The sequence below is a fragment of the Harpia harpyja genome, chromosome 4, assembly GCF_026419915.1.
Source record: "Harpia harpyja isolate bHarHar1 chromosome 4, bHarHar1 primary haplotype, whole genome shotgun sequence".
NCBI lineage: Eukaryota > Metazoa > Chordata > Aves > Accipitriformes > Accipitridae > Harpia > Harpia harpyja.
Genome location: NC_068943.1, coordinates 56,900,556 through 56,921,934, shown reverse-complemented (window position 1 = coordinate 56,921,934; position 21,379 = coordinate 56,900,556). Strand labels below are relative to the sequence as shown.

Here is a 21,379-nt window from a genome sequence, read left to right as displayed (position 1 = left end):
ATTGAAAACAACCGTAAAAGCATCAGCATCGTGACCAGAAAAGCCTATCTGTAGCAAAGGTATTACAAAGCAGCAAACAATGCTAAAAGAAAAAAAAAAAAAAAAAAATTTTTGAACAGTTGAATAAAGCTGCCAGTGGCATCAGTACTTTACCTGCCTCTCAGTGAGAGGTCCAGCATTCACAGCCTGTCACTAGTTTTAAGAGGTGACAAATGCAACACAAAAATAAGGAGGAACCTTGGTTCCCAGGCTTAGGTTTTACTGACTCCTCATCTTGAACATTAAATTTTACTGAGTCACTTCAGGGGTCTATCTACATACCACTCACAAGCAAATTATGGTGCCCATAGAAAGCTTAAGAACAGATTGGATTGCCCCATCCTATTTTAACGGGACTGATCTCTGCCCAGTCTTCCCATGCCACCTTTCATGCTGTATCATGTAATGCAGCATCCCTACAGTACACTGCTAGCTTTTGTACATAATTTCCACTGATTTCTCCCCGATACTGTAATATTCTAAAACCAACTTACTTGAATCTATTGTTAACATTCCTTTCACAAGTTACCAACTGAGACAACAGTCCATAACAACTTTCTTTTGAGCAAAATCATTTAAAAATACAAGCAAAAGATGATTTATAACAAGTTATGCCAGGGTCGCTTTCTTTGATTGTCACCAAAATCAGCATAAATGGATCCATCAGTGAATGAGATTCACAGAACGCCCTCATCCAGCCAGGCTGACAAAGACCCTCCTCAGGGCTCCTTGTTAGTATGAATACATGGCCAGCCATGCAAGGGTTCAAACACTGGTGCTAAAGAAACCCTTTGTCTGCTCCAAGGAAAAAAACAATACCCATCCCCCAAATTAAGAAAAGGATTTTTTTTTTTTTAAGTATAACACAAAACATGTCTCCCCCACAGAGTCCAAGCAAAGCTCCTGACTTTAAAAGGGGCCATAAATCTGCACAGGTGAGCTCTTTCATCCCATTACTGCTCAGTAATTACACCAACGGAAAATATGACCTAAAGCTGGCACAAGCAAATGTACTTGCAGCCCTCAGGGGCCCCACTGGCCTCACTCCTTCAGTTGCCATTATAGCTGAAGCACAACAAAGTGCCTCCCAGCAGAAATTAGAAACCTTTTAGAAACCTTTTCATCCCAGTTTCACCAAATGCACTGAGGATGCTTATAAATATTCAATATGAATTTTTAAACTCTCTTTCTCTCATTTTCCCTCACCCCAATTAGCATTAGAAATCGTTTTACTTTTAAATACACAGATGGGAGCCAAGTCTGCAGTCAAAGGCACTCACTCACTATAGCGACAAGGGCCATGTAAGAGTAGAGCCAGCTAGAAACACAGGCAGCCCCAGGCATTGAAATAACACAGAACAAAGCATGAACAAGAAAGGATTAATTCAAACGTTGGTGGAGAAATGTGAAATAGCACAGAGAACTAAAGCTGTGCCAGAGCTTACCCAACATGAAATCCAGTCCACTGTGTCCCCAAAGCCCCAAGCAAGGATTTCACACTTTCTCATTAGTGTGCTACAATTACTCTGAAGACTCAGCATAAGGATCCACACAAGCTCCAAACAGCCCTGAAAACTGGCACAGCCAGGTCCAGCTCTGAGTGTTATGAGTCTGTCTTCCTGGCTTGTTTCTCATTGCACCTGTGTCTTATTTAGCTGCCTCCACCAAAGCCTAATCTGCTTATCTTGGCAAATCTGGCAGGTGGAGGTGTTAGCCATAGCTTTAACACTCCCAAAATATAAATCTCATATTAAAACATCATCAGAACATGATTCTTGTGAAATCAACTGATTAACACACAGTATATTTCTCCTACAAAATAATTCAGAAATGCCTTAGATACTTATATATGTTTTCAGCTCTGTTTCATATACATATCCCACCACCTCATAAGGGAATTAGCAACAGGTGGTGGTAATAAGAAAGGATTGTGACTACTTGATTGAGAGATCCAGAAGTCAATGGAAATATTGTAATACACATGGTAACAAGGCTATCTGTTAGTGTTATTTAGGATATTGGTTATCCTGTAAGAACATGGCAACCTTTCTTAAAAAGTTCTATTAAGTCTTTCTCAAGCTAGCAGAAGTAGTTTCCAATGTTTTCTGAAAGGTTCCCTCACCTCCACAGTGATGTGTCTTTTCCTCTAGAAACAGTGTAGAGTCAAATGTGATTTCCAAAGACTTTGCAGAATATATACCTTTGGATTTTATTTTATCCAAAAGGATAAAACAAAGCCTTTTGTCTAGTCCCTCCTGCATGCAGCAACCACAAGGTTAAACAGTCTTCCCAACAGCTGGACATGAGGGGTTTAGTAAATAAAGGGAAATAAATGGAAGAAATGGAACCTGTTGTGGACTGCTGTTACACTTGCATGTCCAGTCTGTCCATGTGGAATTCATCTGAGCTCCCCATACAATTCATGGAAAAAAAAAGAGGCACTTCCAGAGCATGATTCATCTAATTTGTTTTAGGTGGCCATGTTAAAATGAGCAGAGCTGAGCCCCAGGAGCACCTCTTTCATGCCAAAGACTGTAAGAGGAGCACAGCTGTCCACATTCAGGTAGATCAATTCTGATGTTAAATGTCTAGTTCTCATTTTCTCATCAGTTTTGTTCTTACGTTATCACACATAGTGCTTCCAAGCACTTACAAAACATTGCTCCATTGGTTTGGTTTCAAGTTTGCAATATTTGGAATTTGATTTGCAATTGAATGAATCATACAGGTTTAATGTTTTACTGTATTTATATCGCTGTTAAGTTTGTCACTGAAGGGCAAGCAGGTAACAGTCATGTAAGGGATCAGTGACAAGACCGTGGACTTGCTGATAGTTTTATCGGTGAATTGGAGAAGCCATTTGAGGCTTTTAAAAGTTATTCTAGTTTACGTGAATGGATCTGTGCATTTTAGAGAGTTTCATCTGTTACTCCCCAGTAATCATAAAACCCATTATCGATTCTACCACATGCACTGTTGAAAGCAGGATATTTTCCAGATCTGAAGAGGAGGATAATGTTCTTGCTTATACACTAGCACTCACATTTGACTGTCTGGATTAATCCAGATCATCCTTACCTGAAATAGGTGATTGTTACTGTTTGGCTGACAGCCTGAAGTGAAGGCTTAGCAATCATCATTATCTCCTCTTACATAGATGTGGAGGATCCTGCAAGAAGAGCACCTCAGCAAAGCCCTGAGTAATCCTGGAGCTCAGCACCCAGAAAAGTCACTGTGAACATCTAACAGTCATGTTGTCATTTTTAGCAGCAACAAATGGCTACTGGGAAAATGAGACAGCCCCCTCTAATCATTCAGCTACGCAGCTCCATAACAACCACACACAACAGATAAACATACACATCATTCAGAATAATAAAGTAAATACAATTCCATCAGAAGTTGAATCAATTAAATTTTCTTAAAACAGGTATCAGTAGCACAAAATGAATTTTTTCCACAATTTGGGAGAATTTTACTTATTCTGTTAAAAAAAACCAAACACAACCAAGAAAACCCCAAAAGCCTCCCAAAAACCAGGAAAAGCCAAACAGAAATTAGACTCCAGACATTCTTTAGGGGTACTTGCCCCTCGACCTAACTTTCCTAACTTGCTCATGTTAGTAGCGACTTTAAGGAATTGTTTCTCAACTGTGCAGTGTAAATGACATCACAGCCAGAAAGATGGTCAGTACTTGACCCAGTTAATCCACTGTAGTTCATTTAGCCTGTGACAGTCAATGCTTTAAGAATACAGGGGAAAAAAGGATGGTACCCCAAAAGTGGTTTTGCTAGTTCTACATTTTATTACTAAAGGTGAACAGAACTTTTGCTGTAAGTGCCTCTCTCCTGCTTGGAACAATGGGGCTCCTCTGGGTATCCTGCCACTCTTTCAACATTCTTCAGTGTTTTCAAAGCATCTCCCAAGATGATAATACTCTGTGAAAGTTTTCACACCTCAAATAATCTTCTTGCCAAGATCATTCTATCCAGGACCATTTAATTTGCTCCTTCCCTCTCTGCTGTAGGAGAGAGCCAGGACTAAAACTCACAGGACATGAGTTTCAGCTGTATCCTAAATAATACTTACAGCTTAGCCCTGGCCAATGATCTGAGAGTCTTCTTCAGAGATGCCGGGTAACCCCAGTGCCTCCTAATATGAGGAGAACCTCAGGCAATTACAGCTGTTATATTCTTGTTTCAGTTGCCTTGCATGTAAAATGGCATAGTCTAATAAGTACTTGTTTACTTATTTTATTTATTGATGGGATTCATTTAATTAATGTTTGCACAGCACTATAGACTGTGCTATAAAACTATAACTATGAAATGCCAAGTGCCACTGTAAACACATATTAATGGGTGTATCTACACATATAATACATATGTATGCAATCAGGTACCTCTTTAGCAACAAATATTTGGTAAATATTTTAATATGTTTAAATAATACATGATGGAAATCTCGTCTTCATATCAGTACATCTGCCTTAGAGAAAACTCATATTATAAGAAATAGCTTGATTTAGTTAGAGTCTGCAAATTTAAGTGACCATGGTATATTTCTAACTGAGCTGGATCAATACTGCCGACAGCAACTAGCGCTGCTAACAAAGGCTGCTTTGCCTCACTCCTGATCTACAACCCGTCTCTCCTTTTAAGCACATAACCAAACAGGTTGACTACTATTGTCACACAGGAACCTGGTGTCCCATCATCTTTAAAAACACTGAGATAAAAGCCATGAGATAAAGTTTGCTATTTTTAAAACAGCATTAAGATGTAGCGTGCCCCAGGCCACAAATTACTGATCCTTATATTTCAAGGATGGAGAGGCGGCAAGACATGGCTACTCATTGACATTTCAGCAGAGCACTTCAGCATTATTCTTAAAATCTACGTCCATGTAGCAAAGTGCGTAGGACATAAACATGAGTGCAAGTGTTCAGCTAATGTAGCACCTAAAAGCAACGTCATGAACTCAAGCTCTAATGAAGTAGTATTATAAAAGCAGCTCAGACCAAAATTAGTTGGTTACTGACAAGAGCTACTCAAGAAAGCACAGAAAAGGTGAATGGCACTAATGCAAAGATGCTAGCCCTTACCAACACTTAAGGAAGATTTGTAGCTCTCTTTCTATTCAAAACCTTTATTCTTTCCTTTTTTCTCCATGTCTGTTTAATGCTAGGCTGCCAAGCAATAGCCGATTGACAGAAAGTGCTTCACAGGGATGTTTCTGTTATTAGACCACACTGAACAAGTCTTCCAGTTCCGAGAGAAGCAGTCAATTCCCAGAAAAAATATGTGCTTTATGGAAGAGAAGCTGATGGGTAACAATTAGAAACAAAACTGTGACATTAATGTACAGGGGGGCACACTGTTGCCCCCCCCCCCTTTTTTTTAAACTTAAGATAGTAGGCTTGAGATGAGCAGGGCAAGAAAGCTTTAAGAAAAACATTTTCAGTGGAGCCAAGGAAAAGAGATTGGGACACTGCTGTTTGACTTATTTTTGTAAAGTTGCTTGACTGTTAAGAGAAAGTCATGGACTTTAATCCCCACTATTACAAGACCAGGTCAGAGGCAAATTCTGCCATTACTTACACCATCATGAATTGGAGAGAGCTCCTCTTGGCTCCAGTACACAACAGTACGAGTGCCACTTCACAACAGAGACCACTACTCTGAGTGGGTTCAAGAGCTCTGTATTAGATGGAAGAAAAAGGATGACCCAAATCTGCCTCAGTGTTAGCAATAATGATGAGAAAGGAAAGAAAATAGCACCACCACCTCTTCCCCTTCCTCCCAGGGCCTACCTCATTGACCTTTCAGGCAGCTGTGAAATAAGTCTTTTTACTGTTTGTTACTATCAATTAATAAATGGCAGAAGTTTATTGCTGGCAGAAATTGTGGCCAATCCAGTGTGTGCTGATATGTTATCTTGCTTTTATTACATCTGTCAAGCAAGGCAAATGAAGGTTTTTAATTAATCACTCAGCATGTTTCAGCCTTTAGAGCCTGGAATACTGGTTTCCCTACCAAAGTACAATATATTTAACGTGAATAAAATATGTTCAGTTAGAAGGGGAAAAAAGGGATGTTACAGAATGAAATTGAATGCTTTAATCCCCATCAGAAGAAAGAAGAAAAAAATCCACTTGCTGTTCTGTCTGGGTTTTATTCTGAACTATATCTAAGTTGTAGGAGAAATGGAATGGTTTTACAGTTAAGAGAGGAAAAGTACATTTGCCTGTTAAGTTTTGGGGTTTAAACAGTAATGTAAAAATTAACAGATGGAAATGGCGTGAAGACCAAACTTCAGATGATGTCCTGATCCACAACCATCATTCCACCAACATTAACAACCAGCTTTTCCAAAACTGCAAATGTGTTCCAGTTATGATTTTTGATACTACCTCACCCAAATTCAGAATTGACAGTTCCACTTTACAACTCATTCAGAGTAACTTCTAAATCACTAAATTCAGTTGAAACACAGTTCTAAAATTAATTGACACAGGTACGCATAAGGTCCCTGTGGGACCGATGGGAATCCACCAGTCACGGTTATAACTAATTCACCATATCTTGGCTGCAGCTAAAAACCTTCAACAGAAGCTTCTGCTGCACTCAGTGTTGCACAACAGGTGGCAAAGACAGTGCTCACCCATAGAGTGGATGTCAGAATCACACTCCTTCGTTTCACTGGGGTTTCAGAAAGAATGAGTAGGCAGAAAGGAGGATCCTCTGTCATCAGGAGAAGGGAGGCTATATCCTGCCTCTTTTACTACCCATACAAGAAAGAGATTCACCTGTTTGGCTCTAGTTTGATATATAAGTACCAGTTTCTCTAATAATTAAATACATATTTGTTGGGTTTCAGGTTTTCACAGTTTGGTTGTATACTCCCGGAGAAAGCAGCTCTGACATACTACCGTTTTACCCATCAGGTAAGCAAATAATCTAGTTCTGTCATGAGTATCTGGGACACACTTGCCAACCGGTTTGATGTAAACACTGAGGTCGTTCTTTCCATTTGCTTTCTGTGGACAAAGAAGTTAAGAATATAACATTTACACAAAAGTTTTGTTTGAGAAGGTAGGTAATACATGACAAAGAACATTACATCCCAGTTCACTCCTTGAGTGAGCAAACTAGAGCTATCACTACCTAATTTATTTGTTTATAATCCCACTGTATAAATGTTAAGACTGGGCTAGCTCGTAGTTTCCTTTTTTAGGTCCAAGCTCCCGCTACTTGCTGAACACAGCCAATGTTCAGTCGAGTTAGACTGCTGAGCTACTGTCATAAACCAATCACCAAATCGGATTTCATGCTGGCTGATAAACTGTGTGTGGTGGCCATGCAGAATTTCACACAACACAACACTGAATTCAGCGCTCTGTCAGACAGCACGCTCTGTCCCAAAGCATGGCCCAGGACCACTGAGCTGAAATTAAATCTCCATTTCAGTAATATAGGGTTAGCTTTTTCAATGAACTTGAGAGTTAAATGTAGAGCTCGCCTTGATTTACAACAAGAGCAACACACCAGACTGCTTCAGGTTACTTAGAGAAACCCTGTCTTTGACACATTGTCGAGCAGTTCGGCTTCCTCCCACCAGAGGCCAGTGATTGATGGAAGCTCTGGGCTGCTCACTGCAGTATTTATAACTGCCATGCAGCCAGCACCCTGTAGAGACCTGACCCATTTAATTATTTCAAAAAGTTGGAAGAAAAACTTAAAAAAGAACAGGGTTTCTGACAACAAGGATAGCATTACAGGACAAAGGTAAATTTTAGATCCATAGCACTGAATTTGTTACTACAGCTCTCGCAGAAACTAGCTACCCATGCTATGGACTGGAACTGCACAGGAGAGTTTCCCAGGCATAGTATTTTAATAAGAGCTGGCAGAATTTATCATTCATTTTAGCATTTTGGCTTGATTTCCAGCTCACGGCATTTTCCATGAGCACGGACGTTTCTCAGGACTTTAACTGAAACTATCTACCAAATAAATTCTACATATGTTTCAGCAACTACTTTGTAAGTACTTTACTACAAGCATTTGAAATTTGAGTTGCATGGATTAATTTTAATTGGAATAATTCCATAGATGGATGAGGGAAAGGGTCCCATGGAAACTTCTCCTTAGCTACACTATAAAATATTACCAGTACAACTATTCCAGGAAGTCTGATGCTTTTTTTTTTTTCCCCCTTTTTGTTGTTGGTTTGGTTTTGTATTTTTTTTTTTTTTAGATCAGCATGGTCTTACTGGTAAAAGCTCTAGTTTAACCAAACTTTCTACTAATACTGTTCTGATGTGGAATGAGTTAAAGATGTTAGCACTCCTACACTGATAGTAACAGCACTGCAATTGGGTTTGTTTTCCCATTTTAACTACATCGGTACAGTTACAGCAGTAAAAGTTTTCTAAGAGTGGGTAGGGTGTTACATCTTGTCACCTGTCATATTTTGTGAGAAGGGTAGAAGGCTATCTTCCACCTTCACACAAAGGCTGATTCTTCTGAAAGATAACAAATTCAAGCACCCCACAATGCACCTCAGTACTTTTCTGAAGGAGCCAAGCCTAGCAGCACAGTAAGTCTCTGGCACCATTTGCCTGCTAATAAATGCCAACGATGCCACAGGTTCTCAAATGGAAGCACTTTGAGCTGGGAGTGAATTGACAATTTATTTTGGTCTAGAGTTTTAATCTGGATTTGACTCCCAAGCTAGAAACAAAATGCTCTACCTCATTCATAGTAACCTAAACCGTCTGGCTCTGGTTGTAGGCACGACAATAGGATCTGTCCATCTGGCCTGATACCAAAACCCAAGTCTTCAGGACAAGGTACTGTTACAAAAACAGTTATCCTTTTGCTACACAGCTCTGCAACCTCAGGTCTGGGGACAAATTCAACTTTGCTCCAGGTAATAGCAACAGATATCCATACTGGCTCTTAGAAATGGCTCTCAGATTGCTCTCAACAGATGGAAAACCTACTCACAGGAATGAGAGCTTCAAATAGGGCCCCAGACAGAGCCACAATATATGGGATCCCAAAGTTCAAACACATACAGGCAATTAATCTATCCGTATGTTGCAGAGTCCAGAAATAGCCTGAAAGTCATCTACAAGAAAGCTATCTGGGCAGAAGGAAGGAGATCCCAGACTGACAGCGGGATGGTGATACCATACTAATGAACTTTGTTTACCTAGTGCTGATATTAAAATAACACCTTTGACTATAAATTCCACAGCGCAGGTCCAAAATAGCTAAGGAACTGGCAGACTTGAAGTGAAGGAAACAAAGCCAGAGATCTGTCTCCTATACATTAATCCTGCCTCTCCTGGCACAAATCCTGAACCTCATTTGCATGGCACAGAAATCTCCACACACCATCATGATTCTTCTACACGGAGGCATACAAAGGAGAGAAATAACCTGGGGAGCTGAAGTCACTACATGCAATACTTTGAAGGGATTTCGGAAGAGTAGGAAAAGGAGCATCACCAGGGTTAGGAGACATGGTACAGGGCCACAAGTGGTTTCCTGCCACAAAATGTCAACAAAGAACTTGTGGCTGCTCTGCTGGTGGTTCCCCCACCTCTCAAGTACTCTCCAGAGCAGGGGCTCTAGCAAACAGGTCAGGGGGCCACTTCTGGTTTCCGTGGTGTCATGCCATCCTAAAACTGCTGGCCAGGGAGGCTGGCTCCGGTCTGGTCTGGTGGTGTGCTGGCAGCCTCTGGCAGAGAGGAGCCTCCGTGAGCTGTTCCCACTCCACTAGTTACGGCAAGGTGGAGAAAGGAGCAGGCGGCACCCACCAGCATCCACGCTTTGAGCACTGATGCTCCTCAGCTGCTTAAGCCCCTCAGACCTGGAACTACTTCTTGGAGCAGAAAGCTGTCCCTGGTAGCTTCATACCACACGGCAACAAGCTTTCATCAGGCAGGCACTCAGGGCTAGACTGCAGGAGATAGGCTAGTACACACCATGTTCAGTTCTGATGTGCTGGGATCACAGCATCCTGCAAATGCTGTTCACTTCTTTGTATGTTTTCTACTTTTCTCCTTTATACCAGCAAACAAAATATAATTTAAATGAAAACAAATAACTGCACATCCCCAGTTGGGCTGCAGCATCAAAAAAACAAGTGAAAAAAAAATTACTCGAAGCACATTTCCTGGGTCTCTACCACATGGTCAATTTTGCCAATAAGTTCAAGCAATATAGAATAAACATAATTATAAATGCAGGCATCTTTATAAATAGCTAGAATTTTGTATCTTTGTGTTTACTGAGCTGTAGCTTAGCAAACAAAACTTATCTGTAAAGATAAGGTTTAATGTGCATGTTTTGTCAAGAAACAGAACTACATGATGTATTCAAAACAGTAATAGAGCAATTACAGCAGAGATCTATAGTAGGGGAGTCTGACCTTCTTGTTTTACACTCAAATAATAAATGCTATGAAAATCTGACATGGTAATTATTTTATACCTCAAACAGAACACTCACTGCCAACAAGCAGTCGGTTTGAATCTCTGGTAGAGAAGCAGCTCTACAGAAACTGGATTAGGGAGGTACTTGAGCCTGTGGTTTACATTCTTCTTCTTGTTCATAGTTTACAGCTTTCACATGCATAAGCAAGTACATTTAAGTAACAGATTTTTTTTGTTTTGAGTTAGCCAGTTATAGCATTTGCTCCTGAGGCTACTTCTGCATCCAAGGCAGAATGCAAAATAAAAAAAACCCCAAACCAAAAAAGCATCATTTTGAAAAAAAAAAAATCTGAGGCAAACACTCTCCTAGCACAGCAAAACTCTCATTTAATTCCACTAACATTTCTCTTGAGAGTAAATAGGAGCAAACGGGACTTCCTAGTATGTGCCCAGTGGTATGCCTGGATTCCACCTGCACAGAGCTGACAAGGGTCCTGCCAAACGCAGATGGCTGCTCTCCCTGTGTCTCCCCAGTTACTTTCTTCCAGGGCTTTTCTGGAAAAGGGAGCTCTCCATCACCACGCAGCAGTGTGCCTTCACACAGCAGGATCAAACTCTTCCTGCTAGTTAATTGCTTCTTCCCCCCAATTTAAACACATCAGCTCAGACTATCTCTTCGAAACTGAAGCATTCACTATTGTGGTGAGATGACCTATTGAAATCTCAGTAGTTGCACAATTCGCATTTGCACAGAATTTACTTTTTCTTATCTTAGTAATACAAAATTGCAAGAGTGAAATCTAGAAAATTAAAGCTCTTGGTTTCCTCAAAAAACTTACATTGTACCTTCCATTTCTAAGAGGTTTTTCTATTTCCATAATAAAGGATTACTTTTGCAAACAAACATCCTTTCCTCTAGGCCTGCGCAAAACACAAAGCTAATTAATTATTAAACATGTATTAGTGCATGGAAACACTGCAGCCTGACACTTGATCTCAAGTCCTTGGACTCCAGTGGGTCCATGCAGGGAGACCCTGGCTCTCTGCCTCTGCCTTGCATGGGGTGCTCCACTGCTTCAGCATCTAGTTCCACACTGAAGTACATCTGCACCCTCCATGCTGCCTTCAACTAGCCAGAACTAACACTTTCATGAGCGCTTGGGTTAGCAGCACATGTGCAGGCAACACAGGCTTGTTCATCTGCAAAGCATGGACCACCACGTATGCGCACAAATTGGCTGGTTAATATATATGCGCACACAGGCTCTGCGAGGAGCCTGGCTAAGAATTCACCCTTCTTTCTTTGTCTTTGCTACCTACGTAAGTACGAGGGGAAAAGAAACAAGAAAGATATGTATGTATATATATAAACACATATCTATAAACACACATGCAGGCCCACATCCACAACCAGCATTTTTTACATGCACAGAATCCCATCTGCCTATCACAGTGCATTCTGGCCACGCAGAAGCATATCCTAACACCTTAAATATCCAGCTAGGCAAACACCTCTTCTCCAGATTTAGGGGCTGATCTACACAGGAAGGGATTTTCATTCAGGGCTTTAGCATATAGACCCCAAGATGAATTTTTCAGGATCCCTGAAGAAGATCCCAGCAAAGAGCTCCCAAAGCTGCAAACCCATTATTCTGCCTCCTGATCTGCCTTCAACACCACATCAAGTCCCAGCTCTCCCAGCCTAGATGCAGAACTGGGCTGCTGCAGCAAGAAGTCTGGCTTCTTTATATGTTAAGTTTTGCTTTTGATAAGTCCATATTTATGCAATGTAAAAAAAAAAACAACCAAACCAAGATCCCAACATTTCATCCAGAAATTCCTGGCCAGCTCCAGAAAGCTTGGTCCTCAACCAGCAGCCTCCTAAGCAAAAATGGGAAGCAGAAAAGTCACAGCTGCAAGAGGTACCTTGGGTTTTGCAAGATTTAGAGGGAGAGGTGATCAGGTGATATACATCAAGGGAAAAACAGACCAGCTTTGTAGAACACAAAATTCTCCATGTTTTGAAACCTGTGTTTGGTTCTTATTTTAAAAGCTGAGGCCACTGAATGCTAACTGTTTAAAACCCTTCACTTCAGTGCTACCAGAAGTGGGATATTTAGCTATGGCATTTTGTAGATTGTCTCGGTCTCAGTGTTGCTGATGAAATGGAAAGAGATGTCTAAACTCTGATCTCCAATTAGGAGACCTTTCCAAATGCTTCTTCCAACTCCCCTTGTTCGAAATGAATTAAGAATTGCAAGGCAAGGTTAGAAAGCAGCTTTTTTCAGCCTGCATTAAGATATGTATTCTGGTGGCAACCATGCCAGGAGGCAAATAAAATAAAGAGGGGAAAAAAAAAAGTTGTTCCTTTTGCAGTTCTCACAATTTAACATGTAGCTATTAGGGGGGCATCCTCACGACTCCTGAATGCTTGAAGGTGGTAAGGCTAACCATTTTAAGAAAAGAATATGCTTTATTACAGTATCTCTTTCACCAGGAGTACATAGAATCAATTTTAGCAGGTACAAATGGATTGAAAAATTGCAAATGTTAAAAAAAAAAGTCAAAGAGCACAATCGGAGTTACGAAGAGGTCTGTATTTGGGATTAATTCAGGAAAAGTTAAAGAAAAATTGACCAGTGTTTTTGAGACTCTGTAACATGTTAGGATCCTAGATCTAAACACAGGCACCTGTTTACATAAGTACCAAGCCCTTCTTAATCAATTCATCAAGCACTGAATTTAAAGTACACATTTTAGGCCCACCTGAAGTCTTGTAGTGGTTTCAGAATGATGGTAGGAAGCATGGCCAAAGAATCAATTAGGAAGTGCATTGCACAGTTCATAACATTAATCTTCAAGGCAGTACTTTCTCTTGTATTTCTTCAGAAATCTACTGTTCAGTAAATGTAATATGCACTTGCTCAGAGATTGTTTGTTATTAGGAAAAAAACATGCACTAAAAATATGTAATTTAAAAATCAGCTCCCATAAAGTCATGTTAAGAGAGATCTGTGATACATACCACACATAAAAGAAATTGTGCTCATATATGTCTTAAATCCACACACAGAAAAAAGCTGAATGCCCTTGTGGTCCTACTAGGAAAAGTCCCTGTGTTGAAATAAAGGTGACTATTTCCAGACAATGGCTCTTCTCCAATATGGGTAAAGGTAACTGGATTTGGTTTAAGTAAATAACTCATTATATTATCCAAACAGTATGTGTGGTTGAAGTATGCAAAGATCACTTCTCCTTGTGGTATAATTTGGGGGTTTTTCTGGTATTTTTTGAATATTTCATTAGACAGCATATGTACACATCGTACTTTCCCCCAGGAGTTTACCACTAACAGCTCTGTTTCCATACGCACACAAAGCCATGTTCAGCTTTCTGCACTGTTGTTATTGCCATGAAAGCTGAGTCTGCAGACTGTAAGCAGAGATGCTAGACAAGCCTGATGATAACAAAACAGATTAGGAGACTCTTCAGTTCAGCAATACTGAAGAGACACTGGAGTAGATGGCACAAGCTTTTATTAACGGCTGACTATTGGCACCCAAGCCCCGTTACAGATTTCCCCTGCAGAACGGAGATTGCTATCAGCCTCTCATGTATTATCCTCCGACACAGACAGCTAAATACCAAACCCTACGAACTTCTCTATTCCCTAAAATTACTGCCTTGCAGATAGTAGAGTGCTATTTCCTCGTGCATTTGTGGAGGAGGGGTGGGAGGCTTTCTAGCTTTTCAGGGACTGGGATGATGTAACCCAGAAACCTCTTGGGACAGCATGTGCTCAGTACAGGAGCCACCACCACCATCTGCCCCCCCCGGCCCCTGCAAGCACACACACATCACGCCACGGCTCTGCTAGGCTTCATTCCTAGAGACACACGAGTCCACGGGAACAGCCCCCCCCGTGGCATGTACTGGAAAGCAGGTAGTCTCCCCCTCGCACGCCTGGGGGACTTCCCTCCAGCTCTCTGCTGAGATGAGCTACAAGACTTAGTTCCATGAAGAATCTGTATGTCTCCTAATGTGCCCGAAGCACCCTGGGGAAAGGCATGGCGGAGGGGAGAGGATTCTAACAGCCCAGAAGCCGCATTTCTTCATCCTACAAAATTCACTCTCTCCCTGTCTCTTCCTCATGAGGGTCACAGGATCATATGAAAGCATCTAACAGAAGTAATAAGAAATTCAGCTACGCAGAAAAGTACCCTGCCCTCCTCATAAGGGCTTATCTGTCAGATATCCCCAGGATACTAGGGAGGGAGTACAAACAGTAAAGGAATAAAAAGGGAAAACTGTTGACCAAAGAGCCATATCTAAATTTCATGTAATAATACCTAATCCCCATAATGGATCCTTTCCCAAGGGCATCAGCAACCCAGCTCTGTCACTATCAAGACAAGGCTGTGAGCCCAAAACAAAAGCATCTTATCAGCAGCAGGAGTTGGCTATGGTCAAAGCAACAATGATCTTGACCTCGTTTCTCTAACAAGTTCCCACTGGAGTTGAGACAAGGCAGCCCGAGGGAGGGAGTCTCACTTCATATGCTTTTTGTTGTTGTCGTTGTTGTTTTAAATAAAAGTCTTAAGCCACTTCACCCATCCAAGGCCAGGGTGCCATTCTCATTCATTTCCTTAGAAATAGGATCAGGCTCTCATTGCATAACTACCAGGGAAAGAAAAAAAATAAAACCAAACAAGCAGCAGCAGCAATGCTCACAGCTTGCTTTTCCCTCCACACTCCTCCAAGCCAAGTGCTGCCTGGGCATTAAGTCTGCCAGGAATCGTATTGACCAGGACACTCTACTAGCCTCTCCCTGTCTTCACCCCAGATCTGACTGTACCTGGAAATAGTTAGTGGTCTAATTATTATTTGAACAGTAGAGATTTCTGGTGGAGCTAGGCTCCCCACGAGCCAGGAAGAGACTCCCTGCCACTGTGGCTACCTCGGATTTCCTGGGACCTCAGGAGAGAAAACAACCTCCAATGGCACTTGGAAGTTTCCTAACTTACATTCATTAGTGACAAGCACAGATTGCTTATCATGCTTAATATTAAGCAGCTTCTTCAGCCTAGAGGCATCCTGTTTCTCAATTAGAATAACAGCGATATTAAGAAGCCACCAGCCTCACAAACTTGAGTGTCAAAACCCCTACGAAATCTTCCATTCAAATTGCGTGCAAGCTTCTGCATAGAGATGCGGCTTTATTTTTTAAGTGCTCCGAGCAGTTTCAATTACAGCCGTGCACAGGAAGCCCTGGGCGGCCCCAGCCGCTCCTGCGCCCAGCCCCAACTCCCGACCCCGCAGGATGGGAGCTCAATTGGAGGATGTTTACACAGTAAGTCAAAAGGCACCGAGCTGCCATGTGGGAAACTCCTCTGCTTTCCAGTCTAAGAAAATCACCCTTCTGGGCCACTACCGAAGTGCACTCGCAACGGCTCTTGGCACCGCTACTCCTAAAATCCCCTCGGAAAGGGGAGTTATTAAGGCGGGGACAGCCGGGACGCGACCCGCTCCGTCCCTTCTCCCCAGGTAAGTCGCGGGCAGGACCCTGGCCTCAGCCCGACGCCGTATGCCCTCAGCCCAACGTGAAGGGCACGGCACGGCACCGCCACCAATCGCCTCTGCGCACCTCCCCATCGCCGCGAGCCTGCGCGGGGGCTTACCTTCCGCACGCCGCCGAAGCCGTGCTCCGCCGCCACCCGCTCGGCCTCCGCCTGGCCCCCGCCGCGCAGCTCCACCAAGAAATGGTTGGTGTAGACGGCTCCCCGGGCCGGGGCGCCGAGGAAGAAGAGGAGGAGGAGGAGGAGGGCGCCCCGCAGCAGCGGCGGCCCCGCCGGCATGGCCCCGCGCTGCGCGCCCGCGGAGGCAGCCCGCCGCGCCGCGGGGAGGGCGCCGGGCGGGCGAGCGAGGCGGGGAAGCGTCCAAAAGATGGGGGGGGGGGGGGGGGGGGGGGGGAGAAATTAAAATTAAAAAAAATTAAAGCGGCGGAGGCAGGAGGGGAGCTGGGTGGCGGGGACCGGCCGGGCTGCGGGGGGCTGCACCAGGGTGCCGGCGGGTGTGTGCGAGAGAGCGTGTATGTGCGCGCTGCCAGCTCTGCATTCCCAGCCCCTCCTCGTCTCTAATTCAGCGGCGGCCGGAGGGAAAGCACCAGCCGGGAGGGGAGATTGCCGCGCTGCCAATCATGGGCGAGGAGGATCGCCTCTGCCCCCCCAGCACGCATCTCCCACACAACCTGCCGCATGCCCCACGGCCCTCGCAACACCCCTAACGCCTCCCCTAGACCCCTCGCTCCCCCCTCTACATACCCCACCCGCACCTCACACCTTTCACAAGCCCCCCCGACAGAGCCCCCCCCAATTACACCCGTACACCAAACACCAGCCCGAGTTCAGCACCCACAGCAGCCCCCCCATACCCCCAGCCTGCCCCAATCGCTCCAGCTCTTCTTCACGTGGGGCTGGGGGCGAACCCTGAGTGGAGCCAGACACCCACCCCCCACAGAGCAGGAGCTGATATGCAGGTGACCGTAGGGTCAGGAGGGCTAAGCGCTTTGGTAAAACCCACACAGCCAGGGCCAGCACCAGGCTTCGCTTTTGGGCCCAGCAAACACAAAGTAGCTGGGAGTGCCCACATCACACCGGTATCTAGCTTGCACCCTGCACCAGCCACTCATGGGGCAATCGGCAACGTGCTGCCATTCCTCTTTTTGCAGAAGCCAAAGCCAAGGGAGGTGGTCAGGCAGACCTAGGACAAAGTCAGGGGAAAGCCTCAGGCCCAGGGTCCCTCACTCTGCTCTGAGCACTAGCCCACACTGCCAAGCAGCTCAGCTGTGCAGGGACATGCAGGAGTCCTGGCTCCCTGAGCAGTCCCCAAACATGAGTTTGCAGGGAGATCACTGGCAGGAAAACACATAGGCATGCCCTGTGATGAGACAGCCAAGGACGGGAAGCGTTCAGGGCACTGGTGGGATTTCAGAGGTGGCAGCACCTAAGAGGATGGGAACTCAGTTCTGTAAAAAATAATCTGCCATCTCCAAAACTCCAAGTGGAAATGAACAGTACACAATATGCAAGTTTATGTCAAGGTATAGTTTAGCTTGTTCCTACAGATCTGTTTGTTAATTTGTCATGCCAAAGGTTAATCCTTTGATGGATCCCTGAACAGTTCCCTGGGAAAGACTCAGAGCACAGAAAGCATGGAAAGCTAGTACTGCCTTTAAAACAAACAAAATGATAGATTTACTGTAATCTATTCAAGAAATGGTCAAATGGAGGACAGAACTTAAATCAATCTGGGAAAACAAAGGAAAACAGCAAAGATCACAAGTGAGACTCTTCCATTATCCTGAAATGCTTTAGAAAATGACAGAAGAGCTCACTGCATGATTGTGAATCCAAATGAGCATTGGTTTGTCATGAGAAATTATTGATTTCCTTCCTCTGGATAAAAGAAAACCCCTATTCAAACAGAAGGGAAATGGTAACTTGCAGCCTGATCTAAAGCCCATTTAAATCAACAGAAGTGCTGTAAATGAGTGACTGATGTTGAAAAAAAACCAAACACAAGGGAAAGGTAAAACATTAGAAACGGCACAGTAGAGAAGGAAGACATCTTTGCAGCCTCATTAAGAGACTATGCCAATACAATTCAGCTTCTAGTTGCCTGTTCTAAGCATAGACAGTTATTAAAAACAACTTTATATGTTAATTCTTTAAGCCAAGTTATGCATTTTCATCAATATTCAGCAACACCTCTCCTTACAATATCTTTCTGCATATTAAAGCAGATCCTGCTGCATGACATGTTTCCAGGTGACTTGGGGCCCGTGAGACTCTCAGGTCAGTAATACCTGCTGGTGTCTGCTCAACAGCTGATGGAGGCCCTACTGGTTTCCATCCACAGCTGTTTCTCAGGATCAGAACTAAAGGAAAATAAAAAAGCAGGGGAAAGGGATTTTCTCTACTTTAAATTCCTGTCTATGAAAATATATATATGCCTTTCTTCCCCCAGAGGCCTTCCCTTGGTTGACATGCCTCTTTCCATTTTGTTGCCAGTCCGTAGAAGGAGGAACATCAATAACAAAGGCAATGGAGCAGCCCTCCTGGCTCCCTCAAATCAGCAAGACAAGATCCTGCACACAATCAGAAACCAGGACCATATGACAGGTCTGGGTGAGGAATGTGACTAAATCATTTACTGCATATCTTCTGACATCCCCAACTGCCGGCTGACAGTACCACTCTGCAAGTTGGTGCCACTGAAGAACTATATGGCAGGGACATTGCAATGCTGAGGAGATAGCACCAACTGGCTCTAGCTTATAAACTCCACAATATAGAGCTTTGATGGTTTTGTCTAGATGATGATATTTAAAAAAACAAACAAAAAAAGAGATTACATTGGGGTTAAAATAACAACAAGAAGAGAAAACTCAGTTCAAAGAGGCCATTTAAAGAAAAATGGTGATTAGGAGTTGATGATTATAAAAGTTTAAGACCAGACTAGACCACTGGGATTTCTAACCTAGTGCTTTATGTAAGCTGTAGTGTTTATCTGTATTAATTCTTGCTTCTGGTTCGTAGTCCTTTTTTTTTCTTAGTGTACCAATCTTGAGTTAAGAATCAAGGCTGATCTATTACAGCTATTGTGGAATGTTCCAATGATTGCTTATAGCCATTTGTAAAAAACTGTAACTCTGCCTGTCTTTAAAATACTGATTGGTCCTGCATTGACTTCTCAGTGTTGTTTTTATTACAAATTTGTCCATAGAACTACTGAACTTTTATTGAACTCTTCCTCCCCAGGTGGTAGCTTTAAGGTTGTGATGGTAAAGACAACTAGATAGCACTCCTTGAGTCTCTGTGTAAGGCATATTTTCCATCCCTACAACCATTCCCATTAAATCTTTTTATTCCTTGAATTGTGAACCATAGCTGCATCAGATATTTTTTCAGCAGAGATCAGGCCAGTGCTAAATCAATGTTACATCACATTTCTCTTCTTACTGGGTACCCAGTGTTTCACCAGCCAAGGATTTCATTCAGTCTCCTTACCACTGAGTCTCCCTGCTGTGCAGCAGAGTAGCCATGCTGACTTGTACACCTCATCTCCCTCAAGCCCTCTTCAGGACTGCTGCTCTCTAGGGCGGGTTATTATATCCAGCATGGCCAATGATCTTTGTCACTATGTATATATTATCCTACTTTATTGAAATACACATCATTTTCATGCAGCTTTCCAAACAATCCAGACCACTCAGCAGTCCTCTCATAGTTTACAACTTCCTTTTTTAACCTACTCACTTCATCAGTAATGAATTTACATTGATGTACTGGATTTAGCAAGATCTTAGAGAGATCATTTCTTGGCCCCAGTCCTCTGGAACCTCTGCAGAAACAAATAAATTTCAGCAATGATTCCCACTTTGTAATCATTCTTAAGAACCTAGCATTTAATCAGTTTTTAGTCTGTTTCATAAAGGCCATCTTGATTTTGTATCCAATTTATTCATCAACATGTCATGCAATATCATGGGTCTCCTGGACACAAGCCATGTCATAGACGTGATGGATCAAAAAACCTGCTTTTTTTTTTTTTTTTTCCCAACTTCATCAGTTGGTCCAATAAAAGAGACTAAGGTTCTCTGTAAATTTTGACTCATCTAACAGAATGCAAGTAAACAACACTACTAGTTTTACCAATCAAAACTACAACAGTGTTTAAAAAGTGTTATAACACTAGTTTAACAACTCCAGTTCCCAGGTGGATTACTGACTACATTTTTAAACAACCATTAAATTACTACAATTATTTTACAAGTAGTTGGCATTCAGTAGGAGGTCAACAAAGTACTAACATACACAGGTGTTTCTTTCCCTGGCGATCGCACAGGATGGTACCATGCCAAGAGACCAGTATGTCAGAGGAAGTTGCAAGAACTCATGTCCTCACTGTGGAAGTCAACCAAGTCGTACTTACAAGATTTACACTGCTTTCATCTTTAATTGTTCATCCTAGCAGATGTGCCAGCAGTAGCATTCTGAAGAGCTGGAAACAGAATATTGCAGTCATCAAATTTCACATGTTACGAGAGAGTGAAACATACGAACATCCCTCTGCAAAAGTCTGAGTCTCTGTGAAGTGAGCATACAACCATGCTTTAAGTGGACTCTGGAGCAGTCTCAAAGATAATACCCACATTTGGAGCAACAGAAATGGGACTAAAAAGGCATGAGAAGAGATTTCAAAAGAGAATTGGATGCATAGTTAAAAAGCTCACAGTTGAAAGAAAGTGAAACAGTATTGTTTGACAGTCTTGTTTAGAAGTTACTAGGACAGGGAATGAACAAACCTATATGAAGAAAAACAAGAATTAGAGCCTTATATTCTCTGCATGTCAAGAACACCAGGGAACCTGTGTAATTGAATGTACAGTATGAAAAGAATAGAGTGAAATGCTTTCAGGAACTGCCACAGCAGTTGGGTGGACCAACTCACTGCTGTGAGTTGGCCAAGTGGACCAACTCACTGCCATGAGTTGGCCCACTTCAGCTACAGGATAAAAGTCACTTCAGAAAGATTCCAGAACAAGCACTCTAAAGGTACATCTATTTATCAGCCTTGCTGTGGATCATCTTATGACAGTGTATAAGAACAAGCTTTGAACTGGTTTGTTTTGATACTGAGCAGCACAGGTTATGAGGAAAGCAAAGCAGAAACCACAGTAAATGAATTCAGAGAGAGCACAGCTACGTTGCTCCACTTTGGGCTGGTTGCCAAATAAGCCGTGACTGTCTTAAAGGGGGTTTTCATAAAACACATCTGGGCCATTTGAGTACAACAGTGAAAAGATAGATGTATGAGTTACTGGAGCAAAC

The 21,379-nt window shown here is 42.8% G+C and overlaps 1 protein-coding gene and 1 long non-coding RNA gene across 2 annotated transcripts in view; one reads left to right on the top strand and one right to left on the bottom strand.

Annotated features, from left to right (window-relative positions):
- PCSK2 (proprotein convertase subtilisin/kexin type 2) overlaps window positions 1-16,680 on the bottom strand; it is a 111,451-nt gene extending 94,771 nt beyond the window's left edge. The window contains exon 1 of the mRNA XM_052784141.1: window positions 16,166-16,680. Within this exon, the coding sequence (XP_052640101.1) occupies window positions 16,166-16,342 (177 nt within the window). The 5' untranslated portion in view covers window positions 16,343-16,680. The remainder of the gene's footprint in view (window positions 1-16,165) is intronic.
- Window positions 15,388-19,429, top strand: LOC128140434 (uncharacterized). Its single transcript, XR_008234732.1, has 2 exons — window positions 15,388-16,031; window positions 18,557-19,429. It is a non-coding gene; the product is annotated as an uncharacterized LOC128140434 (long non-coding RNA).
- The last annotated feature ends 1,950 nt before the right edge of the window (window positions 19,430-21,379 follow it).